General features: G+C 46.4%; 1 protein-coding gene across 3 annotated transcripts in view; it reads right to left on the reverse strand.

Annotated features, from left to right (window-relative positions):
* The window catches only part of SRGAP1 (SLIT-ROBO Rho GTPase activating protein 1), a 640,444-nt gene that overhangs the window by 143,542 nt on the left and 475,854 nt on the right, over positions 1-21,048 (reverse strand). For all 3 annotated transcript variants that reach the window (XR_011281914.1, XM_069629793.1, XM_069629794.1), the window contains 2 exons: positions 838-1,059; positions 286-387 (listed from right to left, as the gene is read on the reverse strand). Coding sequence is in view for 2 of the 3 variants with exons in the window: in XM_069629793.1 (XP_069485894.1) it covers positions 286-387; positions 838-1,059 (324 nt within the window). In the remaining variant the exon portion in view is untranslated. The remainder of the gene's footprint in view (positions 1-285; positions 388-837; positions 1,060-21,048) is intronic.

Raw genomic sequence — 21,048 nt, forward strand, 5'->3', positions numbered from 1 at the left:
GCGAGATAGCTTTCATTTTCTCCATGGAATGCACACCAATATCACTATTTTATAGAAATGCAGTGCATGATACAAACCAAGAGAAAACATGACAACCTTACCTCCTCATTCTCGATTTTGAGTCATCAGTTGCTACTGCAGCTATTGCTACAGAACGGTGCGTGATAACTATGCCACTGTTTCCAGTGAGAGACACCTTCGTTTAATAATGCAATTGACACCATATCTACCTTTTATTGAAATGTAGTGTATGATACAAACCAAGAGAAAACATGACGACCTTACCTCCTCGTTCTCAATTTTCAGCGTCGTCAGTCGCGACTGCAGCTGCTGGTACCGAAGGACGAGCTCTGCTTGCAATGGCTGCTGGGCACTGACCTGGCAAACCTGCCAACCCAAAATGGCACAACGCATGAACACAGCGGCACCTGTCACCTGCTCCTCCCTTTAATTGTACGCGCTCTCAATCAGAGGCACCTGTATAACTGAATATGTATTATTTCCATTTACAACTCCCTGGAGAACACTTCTAGAAAGAACAAAAGCGTGAGCAGGTTTTCTCTTCTACAGAATGGTTTGTATCCCTGCACAGCTGGTGCATTTTGTGACCACCCCCTTGTGACGATCGCGCTTCTGCAGCTCCACAAAAGGTTCTATTCTCTGCTCACATGCGACCCATCTCAATACAACTGGCTCACAATTAAGACAATTAACAGAAAACGAATGCAGACAGCTAGACAATTCAGATGAGCTGTGTTTGGCGCCGCCCCAGAATGTATTTTTGAAATCCTTAAGCACATTTGGAACTAACTTGGTGAAGAAAAAAGAGGGACAGACCTCGTCACCGAGATGCGACTGAAACTCAAATTTCATTGGCGGGCAGAAGGCCGTGGGGTACATCTCCATGAAGCGCTGCTTGTCGTTTCTTGGCTCTAGGTTGTCGACGGCATTTTCGATGATGTCCAGCCCCTCGTGCCTGGAGGTCTCGAGGTTGTACTCTGCAGAGAGATACGTTCGTAGGGCGCGGTTCAGACTCGCATGATAGCCAAGATCACAACACTAGTGCGACAGAAAGGGACAACAAAACACGTCAAGTAAGCAGTATCACCTTGCATAGACAATCAGGTGGAAAACAGCCAATTGACCTCTGCTCGTGACCCATCAATGACATTATAGGAATTCAGGCGCATTGCCCTCTATTATTAGAAAGAAATTGACAATGTACTGGTTGTTGTATCCGCCATTTGGTGGTTGCCAGGGGTCACAACTGCAACCGCTGAGGTTTTCCTTGCTACCCCCGTGGTCCTCCTTGCTACTCCTAAAAAAGGTAATGTTCCATCGCTTCCCATAATGTCACTTCTAGGTGGGGTCAAATGACATCACATCCTGTGATGTCATGAGAGGTCAAGGGGCATGTGATGTCACCTCTGCTACCCCAGGCATTTTGGTGAAATGAGGTCCCGGGTATCCAGCGGTTCGTCTTCCAATGGATTTACAACATGTGATCAAAACAACAGCGGCAGGGAGGATCAGGAATACGGCAATAGTCTGAAGGCAACGTTGGCTACTGGCCAAGCTGTTGCCTTTAGGACTAGTTCCCTTGGGTTCCAATCCTGGCTGCAGTACTATCTCCAACTGCTTTTAAGAGTACACAAGACTATATAAAGGCTGGGAGGTGCCGCCTACTATAGTCCAAAGTGTTAAGAACGGGGTTTTAAAAGGTGGTTAAAAACGCTTGCAACGCTTGCAACGCAGGCATAGTGGGAGAGGCAGTAACACGTGCGGGTGTCCCGTGTGGCTGTGGAGTTGGCCCATGCAGAGGATGTCTACTCATGACATAGTATCTAAACCATCTAAGCGAGGTGAGTATGGAAGTGTTGCATGCTGCCCACAACGTGGTCTCAAAACTACAGTTTTTACCTAAAGAAGTGCTGCAGCGGTGCGCGGCCACACTATCGTGGCGGAAATGCATAAATACATCTAAAGTGCGTCAAGAGCCCCTCGAGTCGTTTAAGAAAATGCCGGTGAGGCAAGTAGGGAGAGCTGAAGGTACTTGAACCATCTGCTTTGTTGAGAGAAACACCCAAAAAAAGGCAAGAATAGAAGCGTGACTTACCGGTGCCCATCAATGGCGACTGCACTCCTAGCGGCAATGGGTTCTGCCGAGGAGTGTCACTGCCATTTGTTAAAAGCACTAACCCAGTGAGCCAACCAGCAATGGGGTGCCGGCTGGGTGCTGGGGTAAGTGTGTAGCTCAAGGGTGAGTGACACCCATGGCTATTGGTTGGGAGTGTTCGACCAATAGCAAATGGACACATCAAGAGTGAATACAACCCGTATGTGTGTGGCCCCTGCGAGTGCCAACATAGCTTCAATGATGGATAACAGAAGCATGTGAGTGGACAAAGTTGGCGGCGACCCCAGGTGGGCGCTGAGGGGGGGACATCAAACCCGATTGATGGTGGCAAGGTTACAGATAAGGCTCTACTCACCCTATGGTGATAAACCAGAATGTAGACGTTTTCAAATATACATCTTGCAAACAATAAACCAATAAATATTAAGGAACAACATGATGTCACTGGGTGGTAATCACGTCATTGTTCTGTGATAAATATAGGTGACAAAAGACAATGACTAAAACGCATTTAACGTATAGTCGATCAGTGACATATAAATGTTGCAGTTTGTCTTTACCAGGCACATAAGTGCCACAGATCAGCATGAATATATCACAAGCAGGCAGCCTTGATGGTGCATGTTATAACTAGAGTTTCACGTGTGCTCGGTGACCCTATTGGGAGTCTAATGCAACTGTAGAGCACTAGGTCAGGAGTGGATCAGTCCTAGAAATGTTTCCACTCTACGGTGATATTTAGGCCGGTTCTCACTGTGTCCAGTCTGTGGACCCATTTTTGTTCGAGCCTGGTGAGAGCTAGATTGATATTGCCTCCTCTTTTTTGCTGTTGGAGTTGTTGCAAGATAGTCCACGTCAGTTGCTCGTGGGTGTGGCCTTTTTTGCTGAAATGTTGCACAAAAGGTTTGTCTTGTATTGAGTTTTTAATACAAGATCTATGTTCGCTTATCCTTTGCTTTATGGGTCTAATGGTTTTCCCAATGTAGATGAGGTCGCAAGGGCATTTTATCACATAGACAACGTTTTTGCTCTCGCAGTTAGTGTGATTTTGCATTGTCCAGACAAAGTTTTTGTGGGTGGAAGTCTTGCTGTTCTTGGTGTAGCGACATGCGATGCACTTACCACAAGAGTAGTGTCCTACTTTGGGCGGTAAACCCCACAAAGTAGGTTGTTGTTTTTCTGGTTCCAGAAACGTATGTACCAGGGTGTCTCTATGGTTCCTATTCTTTTTAAAAGCGAACAGAGGTTTTTTGTCCAGAGTACCTTTATTTTTTATCAGGTGCCAATGTTTGTTTATTGCAGTCTTAACCAGGTTATTGATGGGATTGAATGTGGTGACACAGACCATCCGGTCTATGGGGTCCTTGGTGCTCACAGTCAAGCAAATCGTACGATGAGTGTTGGCTGCCCTTTTCCGAGCCATTCTGATGTATTTATTGGGGTAACCTCTTTCACTTAGGCATGTCTGGAGTTGTTTAGCATGATGTTCGAACTTTTCTTTTTCTGTGCAGTTCCTGCCTATGCAGAGAAATCGTCCATATGGTAGGTTGTATTTCAATCTTTGGGGATGGAAACTGGAGAAGTGAAGCAGGCTGTTTCAATCTGTGGGTTTCCTGAACAATTCTGTTTTTAATGAATTCCCAGAGCGGTAGATGTAGAGGTCCAGGAAATTCACGGCTTGACAATCCCATTCAATGGTGAACTTTATGTGTGGGTTTCTGTGGTTGAGCCATCCGTGGAACTCGAGCAAAAGCTCTTTGCTGCCTTCCCACACTAGGAGAACATCATCGATGTATCGTCGCCATAGCAAAAGGTGGACTTTGTAGGGGTTGTCCTCGTTGTATATATGGTCGTCCTCATACTAGCCATATATAAATTAGCTACGTCAGGGGCAAAAGTCACCCCCATGCTGACGCCTTTAATCTGCTGGTAAATCTGGTGTTCGAAGAGGAAAAGATTCTCGGTCATAGCTAGTCTAATACACTCCAAGATGAAGTTAGTGGGAGTAGACGTGATATTGGTTCTTCTGTTGAGACAGATGGTCAATGCTTCCAGTCCTTCCTGTTGGGGGATCGAGGTATAGAGTGCCTCTATGTCCATGGTAGCCAGGATAATGTGGGAGGAAAGGTTTAAATTCTGTAGGACTTTAATGGTGTCGGTGCTGTCTTTGATGTAAGACTTCATTTTACTGATGAATGGTTTCATAAAAAAGTGTGTATACAAGGACAAGGGCTCCAAAAGAGAATCACAGGCTGAGACAATGGGGCGCCCGGGCAGTTGAGTAGCGCGTTTATGGATCTTAGGGAGGATATAGAATGCTGGTATCCTTGGGTGGGTTTTATTGAGGAAGTGGCGTTCGTCCTCGCATATCCAACTTTGGTCTTCTGCGTGTTTGGTGAGGCTAAGGATCTCTTCTTGTAGTCTTTTGGTGGGATCTCTATTTAACTTCTCGTAAGATGTGGTATCAGCCAATAGGCGCAAGCATTCCTTGTTGTAGTCTGTGGTGTTCATGCAGACAATCCCACCACCTTTATCTGCCGGTTTGATTGTGATAGATCTATCTAGGTTCAGGTCACCCAGGGATTTCCTTTCTTCTTTGCTTAGATTTTCTTGGTAAAAGTTCTTTTTAGTTAGGCCTGTGTTGATAGTGGTGGTAACCAGCTTTTCAAATGTGTCGAATTCGCTAGGAATAGTGTGTGGGGGAGGTACAAAACTAGACTTTGGTTTAAGTCCTGTCGTGTTTTCTTGGCTCCTTTCGATGTTTTCGGCACCAGTGTCTTCTGAGTTCTGTTTATTCGGGAGGTATACTTCGAAAAAATATTTGAGTCTGAGGGTGCGAAAAAAAATTCTGAGTTCTGCCTCGGATTTGAAAGGATCTGCTTTGGTGGCCGGGACGAAAGATAGTCCTCTTTGTAGCAGTGTCTGTTCTGAGTTGGTCAATGATCTAGACGAAAGGTTAAAGATGGGTATCGTTGTCATGGTTGGTTGGAGTACCATTGCCTCGTCCTCATGTACTGGCCTGATTGCTGTGGGTGCCTCTTCGGTCGGCCCCGTTGTCCTCCCCTTTGTGGAGGGCCGGTGGTCCTACTACTCCCAGGTGGGCTCGGGATGCTTCCACTGGATGATCCGGAACTGCCAGAGAAGTTGACAATACGGTTCTGTCTATTGAAATTCTGCTGTTGTTGTTGCGGTAAGTCGCTGTAGAAAGTATCCTTGAGGTATGAGTATGTCTTCTCCTCTGCGTAGTTAGTTTTATCTAAATTTCTGTACTTTTCTGTCTACAGTTATTTGTTTGAATTTGGCGATCTCCTCTTCAAGTTTCTCCAGTTTCTTTTTTGCTTCTATTATGGTTTTGTCGTTGTTGAATTTGTCTTCAAGGGTAGCAAGTTCTTCCCCTTGTTTTTTGCATTCCTCTTGGGCCGTGTCCATGGTAAGAATAATCCAGTCATGACTACACTTGTTCCCAACCCCACTGAAGTTGATTTTGAACTTGGGGTTATCCGTGAATACCCTAGGAATGTTATTAACTTGTAGCCCTTCTAGTATAATACCCGCTTTTAAATACTCAAGCATGAAGGTGGCGTGCATCTCTGTGCGGACTAGTTTTTTTTTTTCTTCTGTTGGATGATGTCAAGATCATCTTTGTTTGCAGCTTGTGCGATAGCACCAACTTCGGCTCCTAAAGCTAAAGTGGTACCCAGTAGTTTTCTAAAATATTCGTCTGTGTAGGACACAACGTTTACTTTTTCCATACTATGCGATGTGACTGTGTGGAGTTTTTCTAACACACAGTAAGATTCTCAATAGCCCTACAACCACGGGCTGTGCTAAGTCAAGAATATATAAAGGGCACATGGCAGAGTCCTGATATGCTCAGGAGGGTACCTGTTGCAAAATGCTAGAAATCAGGGTGAGAGATTTGTGGACAGCTGTCTAGTTTTGAAGCTATTTTATTTTGCCACCAAAACGATTTTGCACAGATGAATATATTTAAACATTTACAAGACTTTCGATAAGCACGAAGTTTTTGGACAGACGTTTATTTTACAAGGGAAATACAGGTGAGTATCGTCCTCTTCTATTGTCGAGGAAAAGTTTCCACAGTGATGCACGAGTATGCAGTACAGGTGAGTAGTGAGATGCTGTGCTGGGAGTCCTGTTATGGGTACCGGACTCTGAGATGCATGTCAGCACGTGACATGGAGGGACTTGTAAAAATCGGGTCACAAAGGCAAATAAATACAGCCTAGAGTCTCTAGGAGCTGTGAGAGAAAAAGGTTAACAAACCGTTATCTTCACACTCGGGGGGGACCGTGTCTGTAAAAACCATGGTCCAAAATACATCCAGCATGGGATTGTGTGGGTGTGGTACGTGTTAGACCAAAAACTAGGGACACCAGTGGTGTACGTGTCTACTAAGTGTGCTGAAATGGTCATAGCCTACTATTATTCAGGCTATCCGTCAGACTACCCTGTCGACTGCAGGGATCAAGTGTGAACGCTGAGGTGAACTATAGACTGGGAGGTGCCGCTTACTATAGTTCAAAGTGTTAAGAACGGTGTTTTAAAAGGTGGTTAAAAACGCTCGCAAAGCAAGCGTAGTGGGAGAGGCAGTAACACGTGCAGGTGTCCGGTGTGGCAGGGACGTCATTTAGGGGTCGCCAGAGGTCGCAACTGCCAGGGATCCTGACAGCTATCCCTTCCCCCACAGATTACCCTTACGGACAGCACCACTACCAGTGATTATCCTGAGGAAGGCCACACCACCTCGGGCTCTCACCCAGCCTCGTTTGGCCGAAACACTTCCGTATCGATGTTTTGTGGCACAACTCCTGTGTATATGTGTTTATAGATAGTGTTGTGTACACTATTGTGTTTAGTACCCCTGGACCTACCACAGTCCTGGGCTGCACCCTGTAAAAATTCTATGTCACTACTCAGCTGTACTGCATACTTGTGCATCACCGTGGAAACTGTTCCTCGACAATAGAAGAGGACGATACTCACCTGTATTTCCCTTGTAAAATAAACGTCTGGCCAAAAACGTTCGTGCTTATCGAAAGTCTTGTAAATGTCTAAATATATTCATCCGTGCAAAATCGTTTTGGAGGCAAAATAAAATAGCTTCAAAACTAGACCGCTGTCCACGGATCCCTCACCCCGATTTCTAGCATTTTGCTTCAAGAGTACACATGCATAAGGTCACCTATAGATCACCCGTGTACAGTGTGCTGCCTAGTACCGACCTGATTAGTACACTCCTCCCTCAGAAGCCCTCAACCCCAGGCTGCTTTCTGTGAATCAATCGCTTATCTGATGCCAAACATGACATTGTTGTCCATTCCTGTGCTTGCACACCCCTCCTGCCACCATAACTGCTCTCTGTAAGGCCTTCCTCTGTTCCTGTAGGCAGTGGTCACCCTACATCAGCTCCCTGAAACAACAACAAAAGAACAGAGTAGTTTGGATGGCGAGACGGTGATCTTCGATTTAAAAAGGACTCGTCTCATGGGGGTTACTGATAGGTGAACGCCTATGTGTACTTATTTGTTGAGGGTTTCTGTAAAGGGACGCATACCGCTTTTCATCCACCTCCAAGAACTTTGGGAGGGTGGCAATTAAAAGAGACCAACAAGTGTACAGTCAACCTGATTGTGACAAATTTGTCTCTTAGTAAGTTGCGTAGTCCTGAGAGGTGTGGTCGGCTGTAGACTACGTCTTCGGGGTTCTCGGCACTGGCGAGGCAGCCTTACTGGTGCCAATACACTCACCTCTTTTGCTGGAATCACAAATAGACCTCCCTGGTTAATAACTAAACTGGATTGCCTTCTTCCTTAAAAGGGACATACAGTTTTTACAAAATTAAAATGCATTGCTCCTGACTGCTATTATCTCTTCTCCCCATTCTCCAGCAGGATAAAAACACATTCCAGTCTCTCTTAATTTGGAAATTGTTTGCAAGTCTTGTTCAAGCTCTGACTATCTTCTAATCTAGGTGTTGTTTTAAGAGGGAGTGACATCAAAAGGAGGAGAGGAAGCGCAACCTGCAGAACCATTACAGCAGCAGGTGGGAAGTTAAAAGGTTGCATTTTGAATTATTTTAGACCATCAAATGACTAATCTCCCCAGCGACGGTAGTAGCAGAAGCAGCTGGGCTATTATTGCTAACACTAGTAGCAGTGCCAGCTGCAGTGATATCATTGCTACTACTGGTATTAGCCCTTTAGGTAACACTAGAATTGCTGCTACTGGTGGCAGTGGGTAATAGTGCTACTGCTACTACGACTTCCACTGGTAACAGTGCTGCTACTACTAGTAGTGGCACTGTAAGGAACAATAGAATTACTACTACTGCTGTGGGTAATAGTGCTTCTACTGCTTCCACTGGTAACAGTGCTGCTACTACAAGCAGTGGCACTTTAAGCAACAATAGAATTACTACTACTGCTGTGGGTAATAGTGCTTCTACTGCTTCCACTGGTAACAGTGCTGCTACTACTAGTAGTGGCACTTTAAGGAACAATAGAATTACTACTACTGCTGTGGATAATAGTGCTTCTACTGCTTCCACTGGTAACAGTGCTGCTACTACTAGTAGTGGCACTTTAAGCAACAATAGAATTACTACTACTGCTGTGGGTAATAGTGCTTCTACTGCTTCCACTGGTAACAGTGCTGCTACTACTAGCAGTGGCACTTTAAGCAACAATAGAATTACTACTACTGCTGCTGGTAATAGTGCTTCTACTGCTTCCACTGGTAACAGTGCTGCTACTACTAGCAGTGGCACTGTAAGGAACAATAGAAGTACTACTACTGCTGTGGGTAATAGTGCTTCTACTGCTTCCACTGGTAACAGTGCTGCTACTACTAGCAGTGGCACTGTAAGCAACAATAGAAGTACTACTACTGCTGTGGGTAATAGTGCTTCTACTGCTTCCACTGGTAACAGTGCTGCTACTACTAGCAGTGGCACTTTAAGCAACAATAGAATTACTACTACTGCTGTGGGTAATAGTGCTCCTACTGCTTCCACTGGTAACAGTGCTGCTACTACTAGCAGTGGCACTTTAAGCAACAATATAATTACTACTACTGCTGTGGGTAATAGTGCTTCTACTGCTTCCACTGGTAACAGTGCTGCTACTACTAGCAGTGGCACTGTATGTAACAAAAGAATTACAACTACTGCTGGCAGTAGCAGCAGCACTATTACCAGCAGCAACAGTAGCACTACTACCATTAGTAACACTACCAACAGTATTAGCACTAATGCTGTTAGTAGTACTATTACCACTATTAGTAGCAGCATAAGTGCCAGCATTACTATGACTGCTTACTGTTAGTAGTAGCCATAGTACTAGTCCTAGTACTATTACTACTTGTAGTGTCAATGCTACGGTTCCATGTGATTTTAACAAAAAAAGGATAAACGAAAACTTAAAATAATGAAAAAATACTGATTTTCTTTAATTGGGGGTTGGGGTTCCCCCAAGCTCCCTGTTTTTCTAGGTTTACAATCCCACCCCATCCCACTCCCTACCCATTTTAATCCCTTACCCCACCCCATATACATTTTTACCAAAAATGTGGTGTTTTTCAGTATTCTGTGTTAGTTAAAAATTGTATTCGTCATTACTTTTCTCTTAACATCACTGGGTATCGAATGCTACTTCTGGTACTGCTCATATTAATAATAATGTTAGTTGTGATCGTGCTACTACTGATAGTAACCCTACTTCTACTACTAATCGCAATAGTGCTACCACTACTGCTGATAGTAGTACCGCTACTGTTGGTAGCAGTAGTGTTGAAATCGCTTAACAAAAACGCCATTGCTACTACCAGCATTAGTAGAAGCAGTATTAGTACTACTAACAGCATCAGTAGTAGCATTACTACTGGTAGTACTATTGAACTGACTACTTGTAGCATTAGCACAAGTAGTAGCACTACTAATAGTACTACTGCCGGTAGTAACAATATTGTTCATAAAATGTGCCACTACTTGTAGCATTAGCAGTATTATTGATACCGGTAGTAGTAGTGGCACTACTGTTGGTCATAGTACTGTTATGCCATTACAAGTAGCATTACCACTTCCAGATCCATTCTGCAGCATTTGTATGCCAATCAGAGAATTATCAAAGTACATTCTTGTTCCATTGAGGACCAATAAAGAAATCTTCAGAGCTGTGGAACATGGGTACGTATACCTTGTTTAGTTTAGTTTAGTTTATTCATTTGTATTGCGCACCAGACCCGAGGGTATGAGGGCGCATGAGCAGCATGGTTATTCAAAGCTTGGTTACTGGTTGCTTATACATTGCATTACATAATTATAGTGAGACAATGAGGACATGAATACAGTTTGGCAGGAAGGAGATAATGCAGTACATATATTTAAAGAGTTACATATATTACATATATTTTACAAATTTACATATAAGCATACAAAGCGGAAAGCAGCCGTGTGGTGTTAGAGGTGTTAATGGTTTGTGTTCTTTATCCAATGAATGTAGTTGCGTCTAAAATGTGAGTAAGGTTGGGGTGTTCTGAGAGATGGCGGTAAGGAGTTCCAGTGTTGAGGTGCTTTCACCTGGAAGCTGTTGCCGCCCATTTTGGTGCGTTTGAACCTGGGGACAGTGAGCAGGTTGGCGTTGGAGGTTCTGGTGGGTCTGGTGGGGGTGTGTTTGCGTATTCTGTCTGCCAGGTAGCGTGGGGCATCGTTGTTCAGGCATTTGTGGGTGAGCGATGCTACTTTAAGCAGGATTTTGTCTGTTGTGCTGAGCCAGTTATGGGATTTCCTGATATTGGAAATGTGTTCCCTCCTGGGAATGTTGAGCGCTGCCCTAAGAGCGTTGTTCTGAAGCGTCTGAATTTTGTTGGTGATTTGCTTGCTGGCTCCTATGTGGAGGGCATTACAATAGTCCAGTTTGGATAATACCAGGGCTCTGGCTAGTGTAATGCAACTCTGGGTGGAAAGGAAGGGTTTGGCTGCTCTTATAAGCTTACATATGTAGGCCGTGGAGAATGCCATCGAGCTAACCTGTTTGTGGAAGGTTAGGGAGGAGTCGAGGTATATTCCTAGAGTTTTCACTTCTTTGGAAACCTTGATTAGGTTCCCATCTATGATGAAGTTAGCGTAGTTGTGGTCGAGTTTGGTTAGATTGGAGGTGGAACCAAGGATGATGAGTTCAGTTTTGTCATCATTCAGGCATAGACTGTGCGAAGCCATCCATGCCTGGATGATGAGATACACCTTGTTCACCAAGGCCAAATCCTGGTTGTAATCTCCCGTCAACGGGATGAGGATCTGTGTATCATCGGCGTAGTTGGTGTAGGTGATACCCAGGCCATCTAGATCGTCAAACAGGGGCTTCGTGAACACGTTGTACAGAGTGGGGGAGACGCAAGACCCCTGTGGGACTCCACACGTGATGGGGATGGGTTCGGCGGCGGCAGAGGAGGAGAAGACACGCATAGATCTGTTTTTGAGGAATGACTCAATCCAGCTGATGGCTTCTTGGGAGAAGTGGGCAGCTGAGTCTAAATGATTGCATAGGATGTTATGGTCAACTAGGTCAAACGCCGCGGAGAGGTCTAGCAAGAGTAGTAATGCAGTTTTCCCGTTGTCTCTAAGGGCGTCTATTTGGGCTTTCAGGTCTATCAGGGCGGTTTCAGTCCCATGTTGGGGTCTGAAGCCTGATTGTCTTATGCCTAGGAGGTGGTTAGTTTCAAGATATTTTTGGATTTGTTGGTATGCTGTCTTGTCTAGTATTTTGAGCAGGAATGGGACGGTGGTAATCGGTCTGTAGTTGGTCGGGATGGACGGGTCGAGGGAGGGTTTTTTGAGGAGAGGGAGGACCCAAGACTCTTTGAGGTTACTGGGGACTGTTCCTGAGGAGAATGAGGCATTGATGAGCCTGGTGATGAATGGCGAGAGGTCTCTTGCCGCATCTTTAATGATTTGTGGGGGGCAGAGGTCGCCTTTGCAGTTGGAGGGTTTAAGGCCGAGAATGATTTTTTCTACTTCGGGAGTAGAGACTTTGGAAAAGCTGAAGCGAGCAGTGATGGGTGTATGGTGTGAGGGTGGAGGGCTGGCGTGGGCCTTGAAGGGGTTGGTGAGTTTGGTGAGGGAGTCTTGCTTGTTTTTAATTTTGGTTTGAAGGCCGGTGACTTTGTTCTTTAGTGCATTTTGGACGCTGGTGCACCATTGTTTGTTCTTATCGCAAGTATCTGGAATTATCACCGGTGTTTCCAATTCTTTCAGGATAGTAAATAATTCTTTGGTGCTGGAATTGGATTGTGAGATTCTCTGGTTATAGGAATCTTGTTTGGCCGCTATGATTTCTTTTTGATAGTTGGCCGTTATTTTGTTGAGCAGTAGTTTGTTGTGGTCTGTTGGAGATTGTCTCCAGACTTGTTCCAGTTTGCGCTTTTCCAATCTAAGGGTTTTAAGATGGCTGGAGAACCATTGGTTGAGGTGCTTTTTAGGTTTGCATTTTCTGAGTTTTAGTGGTGCAATGGCGTCTAAGGCTCTGCGCATGGTGTTGTTATAGCCTTCTACGAGGTCATAGGGATTAGAGTCTTGGAGTTGGCTGAGCGTAGGAAGAATGAGCGGGATCCATTTTTCCACTGTAATGTTTTTTTTGCTTCTCGTGGGGATGGCTGCAGCTAGTGCCAAGTTGGTTTTGGGGCTTGAGGCCTCGAGTGAGAAGGAAAGGAGATGGTGGTCAGTCCAGGATTGGGGAGTGTCATTAGTGATTGACACGGCACAGTTGTAGTCTGCTATCCAGTCAAGGGTTCTCCCTTTGTTATGGGTGGGGCTGGATACTTTTTGTGTGAAGCCTAGTTCAGACATGGTGTTACTGATGAGGGAGGCTTGGTTGTCTTTGGGGTCTTTGTAACCTAAGTTGAAGTCTCCTAAGAGGAGGCATTGTGAGGAGTTTTTTAGGTTGTCGGTAAGGATGGCACTGAGGTCTTCCTCGAAATATCCCAGGGGTCCAGGCGGTCTGTATAGTAGGTGAATGGATATTGTTTGGGAGTTGGCCGTGGGTAGCTTGGCTGTAAGTGATTCGCATGATGGGAGGTGTGTAGCGGAGTTAAGTCTGATGTTAAGGTGAGTCTTGGCAATGATGGCCAAACCTCTGCCTCTAGCTTCAGTTCTATCCGCTCGGATGATGGTGTAATCAATAGGGATGGCTAGCGAAAGGGCTGGGCCTGCGGCTGCATGGAGCCAGGACTCTGTTATGGCTAAGAAGTCTAGATCTTCAGCTAAGATGAGATCAGCGATGTCCGTGGCTTGGGCAATTATGGAGCGAGCGTTAATGAGGGCACCTTTTATAGGTGGGGTAGTGGTTTTGGCAGGGGTGCTGGTGGTTGCTGTGATGAGCGCTTTGTTGTTGGTTGTACTGGTGTTGAGGGGTTTGAGTTTGGTTTTTTTCAGCGTAAGGTTATCGCAGGTGCTAATGGAGATTCGGTTTGTGAGTTTGGATATTTTGGAGTCCCTAGCTCTGGGCTCATGTATTTTGGGAAGTCTGGATCATAATCTGGTCAGCCTGTCTGTAAGGCAGGGGGGAGAGAGTAGGGTAAGCATGATAGTGGTGCTAGGCTCTGTGAGGGTGGGTGATGTAGTGCCTAGGCTGATCAAGTTGAGGGGTGAGCTGGGCGGGCATGTGGAATTGATAAGGTGGAGAATGATTCTCAGTAGTATAGAGTAAAGGCCCGGGAGGAACATTGTGTATGGTAGGTAAGATGCAGTGTGTGCATCTGGTGTGTGGGTAGAATAGCAAGCGTTTGCAAATTAGCACAAAACTAAACACAGATGGGCTAGATGTAGTAATAAAGCGCAGGGCACTTCTATGCTGGTCAGTATGGTCTGGTGACAGCAGTATATAGGGATGCATGTGATTATTTAAGGCAGTGGAGCAGTTAAAGGGTGATTCAATGGATACAACCCAAAGGGTCCAGTGGCATATTTATCATCTCGTTGTTACTGTGACTGGAAATATATGGTACCTAGAGGCAAGATAAGTCACTCTAGGGGTACCACTTAAACATTGTAAGCACAACAGGCACGTAGACGCTATGCTATGTTGGAAAATCAAACACTAAGACTCAGTACAGTTATAGGCAGTGAACATCTAGATTGTGGAATCCAACAGAGATGCTTAATACCTATATATAGCAGTATTTGGCTAGGTTCGAGGGTCAGATCATAAGGCTGGATGCATGACTATAGCAATGCGCACATACATTAGAAAGTCGGGCAGTAAAGCTGAATGCATGGGTTTAGCATGCGTATAGCAGTGTAAGGCAGGTGCCCTGAGGTTAGCGACAGCGTGTGGACATGGCAAAAGCAGATCAGTACAGTATAAATAGGCATAGATCAAAACGTGTGGCGCAACTGGTTAGACGGTGCGCATTGGCTAAATCGGGCAAAGAACGTATATCATGGCCTGACAGGAGGTTCATTGCAATTCAGAGGAGGAACGCCGTCATAACACATGCGAGCATTACTTTATGGCAGGAAAGGAGTGATCATTTTATAAAGAACAACAACTGAAGTATCGCTGTGGCATTAAAATACGGTCATACTAACAGACATAACTACGATCGGGCCACTGATAAATGCATAGAATTAGTACGCGCATGGGCGGGAAGCATGTAGCAACAGCTAATGACAGTGACTATCCAATATGCAAACGTCCGAACGGCGGCAAGTGTAGCGTCTGGGTGAATGTTGTACAGGCTAGCGCGACAGTCAAGAAAATGGATTCGCAGGCAATGTACACAAATGGTGCACCGTGTGCAGCTATGCTAGATAGCAGACTCATAGGGCCGAAATCCAAAGGGGCATTTTTGAAGACGAAAGAGAGGATAATAGCAACCGTCGTCTTACTTTTTCTGGATGATGATGATGTTAGTCAGAGTTCGCAAGAAGAGGCAACTGTATGTCCAAGGCCAGGGATTAGAGCGTGGTGTAGACGGGCATAGTGACCAGGCGAACAGTGAGTAAGGCTGAGGACAGGCCAGGACAGGGGTAGGACTTGTTGCACTGGGCCTTAGTGCTGGTGGGCAGGCATCGCCTTCCGGCTCAGGATAGGCTACCTGTAAAGGCGAACCAGCCAATCAGGACTCAGCAGGGTCTGCTGGGAAGGTTAGGCTCTGGAAGCCTCCGACGTTATGCTGGCGGCCATCTTTAGGTGTATTAGGCTCCTTGTGGGCTGCAATGGTGGAATCAAGCACACGGTGCCGGTGGTAGCACAAAACACAGCGTAATGACTACATCAGGGTGCAGGGGTAGCACAGGCATCTGGGCAGCGTGTCTGGAGATTTGAAGAACGCCGCTTACAAATGAAAAGCAAAGCGAGGTGCGCTTACCGAAAATGATGTAGAATATCCAGGTAGCTTCCCTGTGCTGGACCACTGCTCCTGCAGGGTCGTGGGAGCTCCTGCTCCACTGGAGTGAGGCTGAAAATACGGCGCCACCACGCATTCCATGCAGGCGCTGCATCTGCAATGAAGGGGGTCTGGCTTGCCTTTTCTCTTTCTCTCACATTCTAGCGTAAGGGGGTCTAGTCAGCACATTTCTGAATGTACCCCATTATATAGCTACATTTCTATGTTTGCACTCTCCCAATACTAACATAGGTCATTATATTTGACTTCACCCCGTTATGCCAGGCCTCAACGGAGGATCACTCAGGGGCAACGTGCTGGTCTTGGAAGAGTAACAGAGTTTGAATCCTGGACCCGTGCTTAGAAACCGAACTCGGGTATTAAGCGCGTTATAATAAAACAATAAAATAACTACTGTGTGGCATAGGCCAAACATTAACATACCTTCATTGATTAAACACCCCAAGATGATATAAACCAAGCAGTCCCAGCACACAGATGGACAGAATCCTCCAACCCACTCCCTTCTCCACGTATCCGCAGTGTGTCTCCGCAGTCTCCTTTCACACAGTTTACTCTAGGCAGCGCCCTAATGAGTATTCTAGTTTTGTTTCGGAGTCAGTAATAATAAGCCCCAACAGGTTTGTCTCCATGCTACAAGGGCCTGCTTGAGCACATCGCACAACCACACATTGCTTCTACGAAAGTATCACTCGAAAACTGCCTGCCATAACACCTCCTCAATAGTACAGACCCAACACCACTCACAACTTTGCGCGATCTGTTTCAACCATATGTTGGATCAGCTTGCATCCAAAATGCCTTTGAGCACTACCATCGATTTCATACCTGCAGTCGCCCGCCGCAACTCTGCCTAATTCTGTTCCTACTTCAGCGGGGTGGGTGAAATTACCGCCAGTGAAATTAAATTGGTGAAATTCGTCTCCAATTTCACTTTGCCAGTGATGAGGATTCTTTCCTGATTCGCAACTTTTTAGGAAAAATTCTCTTTTTCCTGAAACTGCGTTTTTTGGCCAAAATGTCATAGTGCAAAACAACATTTCAGAACCAAAGCAAAATTTCTGGTAGGACCCATTTGAAATGCCCAATTTACGGCCTCAGGAAAATTAGAACGTTTTGCCTCAAACTTTGCTCACCTCTACCAACATTTCCCCTCCATCCCCATTATCCTTTTTCTATAAGAACCAGGGTCTGGAGAACGGCTGGCGGAGACACAGTACGTCAACACCTAGAATACACATAGCTGCTGGGAATACCTTACTATGGTGATTGTGGTGTCGCTTCCTCTTTGAGCCTCTTGAAAGCAGCTCTCAAAATGGAGGACAACCACAGAAAGAAAAAGGGTTGAAAATAAGTTGGATGGAAACGGTTTTTCTAAGCTGAAAAACGGGGCAGAAGATAAAGTTCCACCGTTCTGCTTTGCATTGAGAGAATAGGAAACCTAAGGTGGCTACCGCATGCATGGCTCTGCCGATGACGCACAGCGCTCCATTTTCAACAAGAAGCAAGCACTAACCCTAAACTCCAAGGCATCTGGGAGTGGATGGCCATTCTGAAGGAGGAGACCGACATACAGGTGACATGGTTTTGGTCAAAGACTTTTATTCTTTAAAGAAAGTAAAGAGAAAACCCTATCTTTCTCTAACTCTAAGAGGAGTTTCCCTGCCTCAAATAAAACGCTAAGGAAAATGACAGAATTTGCGGAAATAAAGAGTCCACCATACAGTGTCAAAATCCTACTTCTATCCCTTACAATTGAAAACAAACTAAAGTGGTTTACTGTCGTTTTGGTCCAGAAGAATGCCTTCCTTCCCTGGCTTTTCTCAGGCTGGTTTTCACATTCCCACAAAGTAGGGGGAATGTCTCCCTTCCCCTGGCCTCTCTCAGGCTAGTGATGAGCCCCTCCAGTGACTCACTTCGACAGACCTGGCATACGACCTTAGCAGGTACTGCAATGAACAAGAGGCCTTGTTGGAGGACTTCATCATCATGCACAGTTGGGCCCTTGACCCCTGGGTAAGCTTGACTGGTTCTTTACAGTATTCCTGGTACACTCCCCCCAGCCAAAAATATGATCTCTCTTTCTCAGATCCTTTACCCCTTCACACTGGCGTCTCAGGTCCGAGACCCCTGTCTCTGTGTTTCTCTGTCTCAGGTCCCAGACCCCTTTACATTGGCTTCTCGAGTGCCTGTGAGGTCTCTGTGTCAACCCTATACCTTCTGTATGGGCTCCCCGTCTGTCCCCTCAGTCTCGGGCCTCCTTGCATCTTCCGATGGTTCTTCTGCCTTGTTTCCTGTTTGCACATTGCTGTACGCGGCTCCCCAGCACTTCTTGGGAGCCAGGCGGCGCATACCTGCTAGACCGTCGTCCTCAGTGCTCTTCCGTGCCAAGAGCCTCAACCTCTTCTGGCCTTTTGTCTCCGGTCCTCTTACAAGCAGGTAGGGATGCCATCTCGCATTCCGCCATGTCCCAGTCAGTAGCTGCAGGTTCAGCTCTTCAGTCTACGCGGTGGTTGCCTTGCTTGCGGTGCCTCTGCAGAGGGACTGACAATGTTGTTAGTCCTTCTTCCCTTTTTAATTTCCATGGAACACAAAAGCTAGACTGCTCAAAGGCATGGTCTTGTGAGTCCCCTCTGATGCAGCACTTCTTCCCCGTCTCAGAATATTGATGTGATAGTTCTGTAGAGTCAGTTCTGAACTTCCTCGTCCCAGTATATTGAGAGAATAGTTGAGTGGAGTCAGCCCTAATCTTCCTCGTCCCAGTACTAGTGGTACTATTGCTATTGCATAAATACATGTGGGGGAACTTAGGTGATCAGAGGAAGAAAAAGAAGATGAGGGAAGAAAGGTGAGTGAGGGTGTACTATACTGTGCTAAACCATGAAGTTCTCCCTGTAGCCAAGAGGGGGCATCCCTTCTCATGAGATCCACCCGCTGAGTACCACCCTCAATGGGACTATCGGGTAGCTGCCTCACTTCTCTGACTTCATGGAAAGGGTCTCCCCCTCAGGGAGAAGGGACGACATCATATGATTCGTCACAATTCCTTAAACTGAAACCTCATAAAACCAAATAACTGGCTGAGAAAGAAATGCTACAACATTGGCGGGATCTCCTGAACCCAGTCGACCTCCAAGTCAAATTAACAGCCCTTTTAGATAAGATTGACTGCCACATAAACTGAAAAGAACCCATCAATTTCCAATTTCTCCGACATAAAAGACAGCAAAATAAACCCAGGTACCAAGAGACGACTACCGTGTCAAGACTGGACTATATTGCCGCCTCATTGGTCTGCCTGAAACCGTTCTCGCTCCGCTTCAAGGCTTCTACAATGCTGACGCCAGATTATTTGCGGGGGCAAAGACCATAAAAGATCACCCAATTTTTTGGGGGTTAAGGTGGTGTGATCTCAAACAGCACTCTCACAAGACAGCGACCCAATATCTGTGGTCCATAGAGATAAAAAGAGAAATGATCCCCAAACCACCACCTGCAATCGAGCACGGTCAGTTGTGTATACCCATCATGCAATGCAAGCAGGGCTCGTGTCAGCAGTACATTCCACCACACAAGTTGATACGCGAAAATGCAGAAGGGCACACAAGGAGTTCGTATGGCTCACAGCCCAAAGGACTCATCCAGTCAGCAGGCATTGCTGCTAGTTACACTACTTCTTGCAAGCAATGTCATCATTCCAGAATGCAGATGGAGCATGCCACTTGCATTTACTTGCACAGCTTGCTGGAGTTGATCACTGCACCTGTGCTCATGCTGTCTTAGCAATCAGTAAAACAACCAGGGCGACTTTGTTAAGTGCCCCTGGATGCGGGTGTGCCGGGTGTTCAGGTTAAGAGGCACCTTTTGGTGAGAAGGAACAAGTTACTTACCTATAACTGTTGTTCTCCAGCATGGGTCTGGCATGGATTCACATGCTCATGAATATTCCCCGTCGTCAGGCTGGGAATCCTCGGTAAAGACAAAATCAGTATCAGTTTCGTTTCTGATCTGTCTTTCTTAGTAGTAACCAATCACTGGTCTCTGGGTCATACTGCCCCCAGCCAATGACTGCCCTCTCCCTAAGCCCTGCCCCTAGCACCCATCCTCAGATTTGGTAGCACGTAAAGTGGCAGTATGACCAAGTGAAGAGCCGCAGGGGGGTAGGAGGGAGGGTTCGCATGTGAATCCATGCCAGACCCATGCTGGAGAACAACAGTTACAGGTAAGTAACTTGTTCCTTCTCCAGCATGGGGTCTGGCATGGATTCACATGCTCATGAATATAAGAATACATAGCAGTACACACATGCACAACCACGGGAGGTGGCAAAAGGCTCAACATTAAGCATTACATAAACTCAACATTAAGCAACTCTTACCTCCTCACCAGGCCCACCTTCAGGCGAACAGGTTGCGCACCACTGCTTAGCCGACCCTGGACTCCTCCCTGGAATCCCGGTCGATGCAGTAGAATCTCATAAAGGTGTGCGTCGACCTCCACGTAGCAGCCCTGCAGATATCTAGCAGGGGCACACCACGCCGTGGTAGCAGCGATCGCGCTGGTGGAATGGGCTCTCGGATGGGTGGGCAACGGTCGGTTTGCCAACCGGTGACAGTGCATGATGCAGCCGAAGAGCCATCTGGAAATTGAAGCCTTCGAGAGGGCCTTCCCTTGGTTCACAGGTCCAAAGTTCACAAAAAGCTGTGAAGTCTTCCGAAAACTCTCTGTGCAGTCCATGTAGAACTTCAGCGCTCTAGCTATATCCAGTAGGTGCAAAGTCCTCTCGGCCGGAGACGAAGGCGACGGGAAGAAAACTGGCAACACCAAGGGCTCGTTGTGATGGAAGTCCGACGGCACCTTGGGCATAAAGGAGGGGTGCATCCTCAGCACCACCCTCGTCTCATGAAAAGTCAAGTATGGGGGCTTGCAGGATAGGGCCTGGATCTCTCCCACTCGCCGTGCGGAGGTGATGGCCACAAGAAATGCTGTCTTCCACGACAGAAACTTCAACGGTGCCGAATGCAGAGGCTCGAATGGCGACTCCATGAGCCTGGTCAGCACCATGTTGTGCTTCCACACCGGGGCCGGAGTCTTCACCAGCGGGAACGATCGGAACAGTCCTTTCATAAATTCCTTCACCAGGCGATGAGACCCGAGGGATGGCCGCCCTGTAGTTCTGGTGTATCGGGAAATCGCTGCCAGGTGTATCTTGATGGAAGCATGCGCTAGTCCCGCCTTGGCCAGCGACAGTAGGTACGGTAGCACTTGAGGGGCCGTAATCCATAGAGGGTTAATCTTCTGTGCACGGCACCAGAGAGAGAACCTCTTTGTAACGCTCACCTGATTCCCGCAGAGGCGCCGGTCTTGACTGGGTGAATGCCGTATCTTCAAAGGTGATGTGTAACACACGGTTGGCTCTTTGGGCTGGACCTCTGTGCACTGTATGTCTGACTCGAAGAGTAAGATGTCTGCAGATAGAAAATATG

This window comes from Ambystoma mexicanum, chromosome 12, assembly GCF_040938575.1.
Source record: "Ambystoma mexicanum isolate Mex_15411 chromosome 12, UKY_AmexF1_1, whole genome shotgun sequence".
Classification (NCBI taxonomy): Eukaryota; Metazoa; Chordata; class Amphibia; order Caudata; family Ambystomatidae; genus Ambystoma; species Ambystoma mexicanum.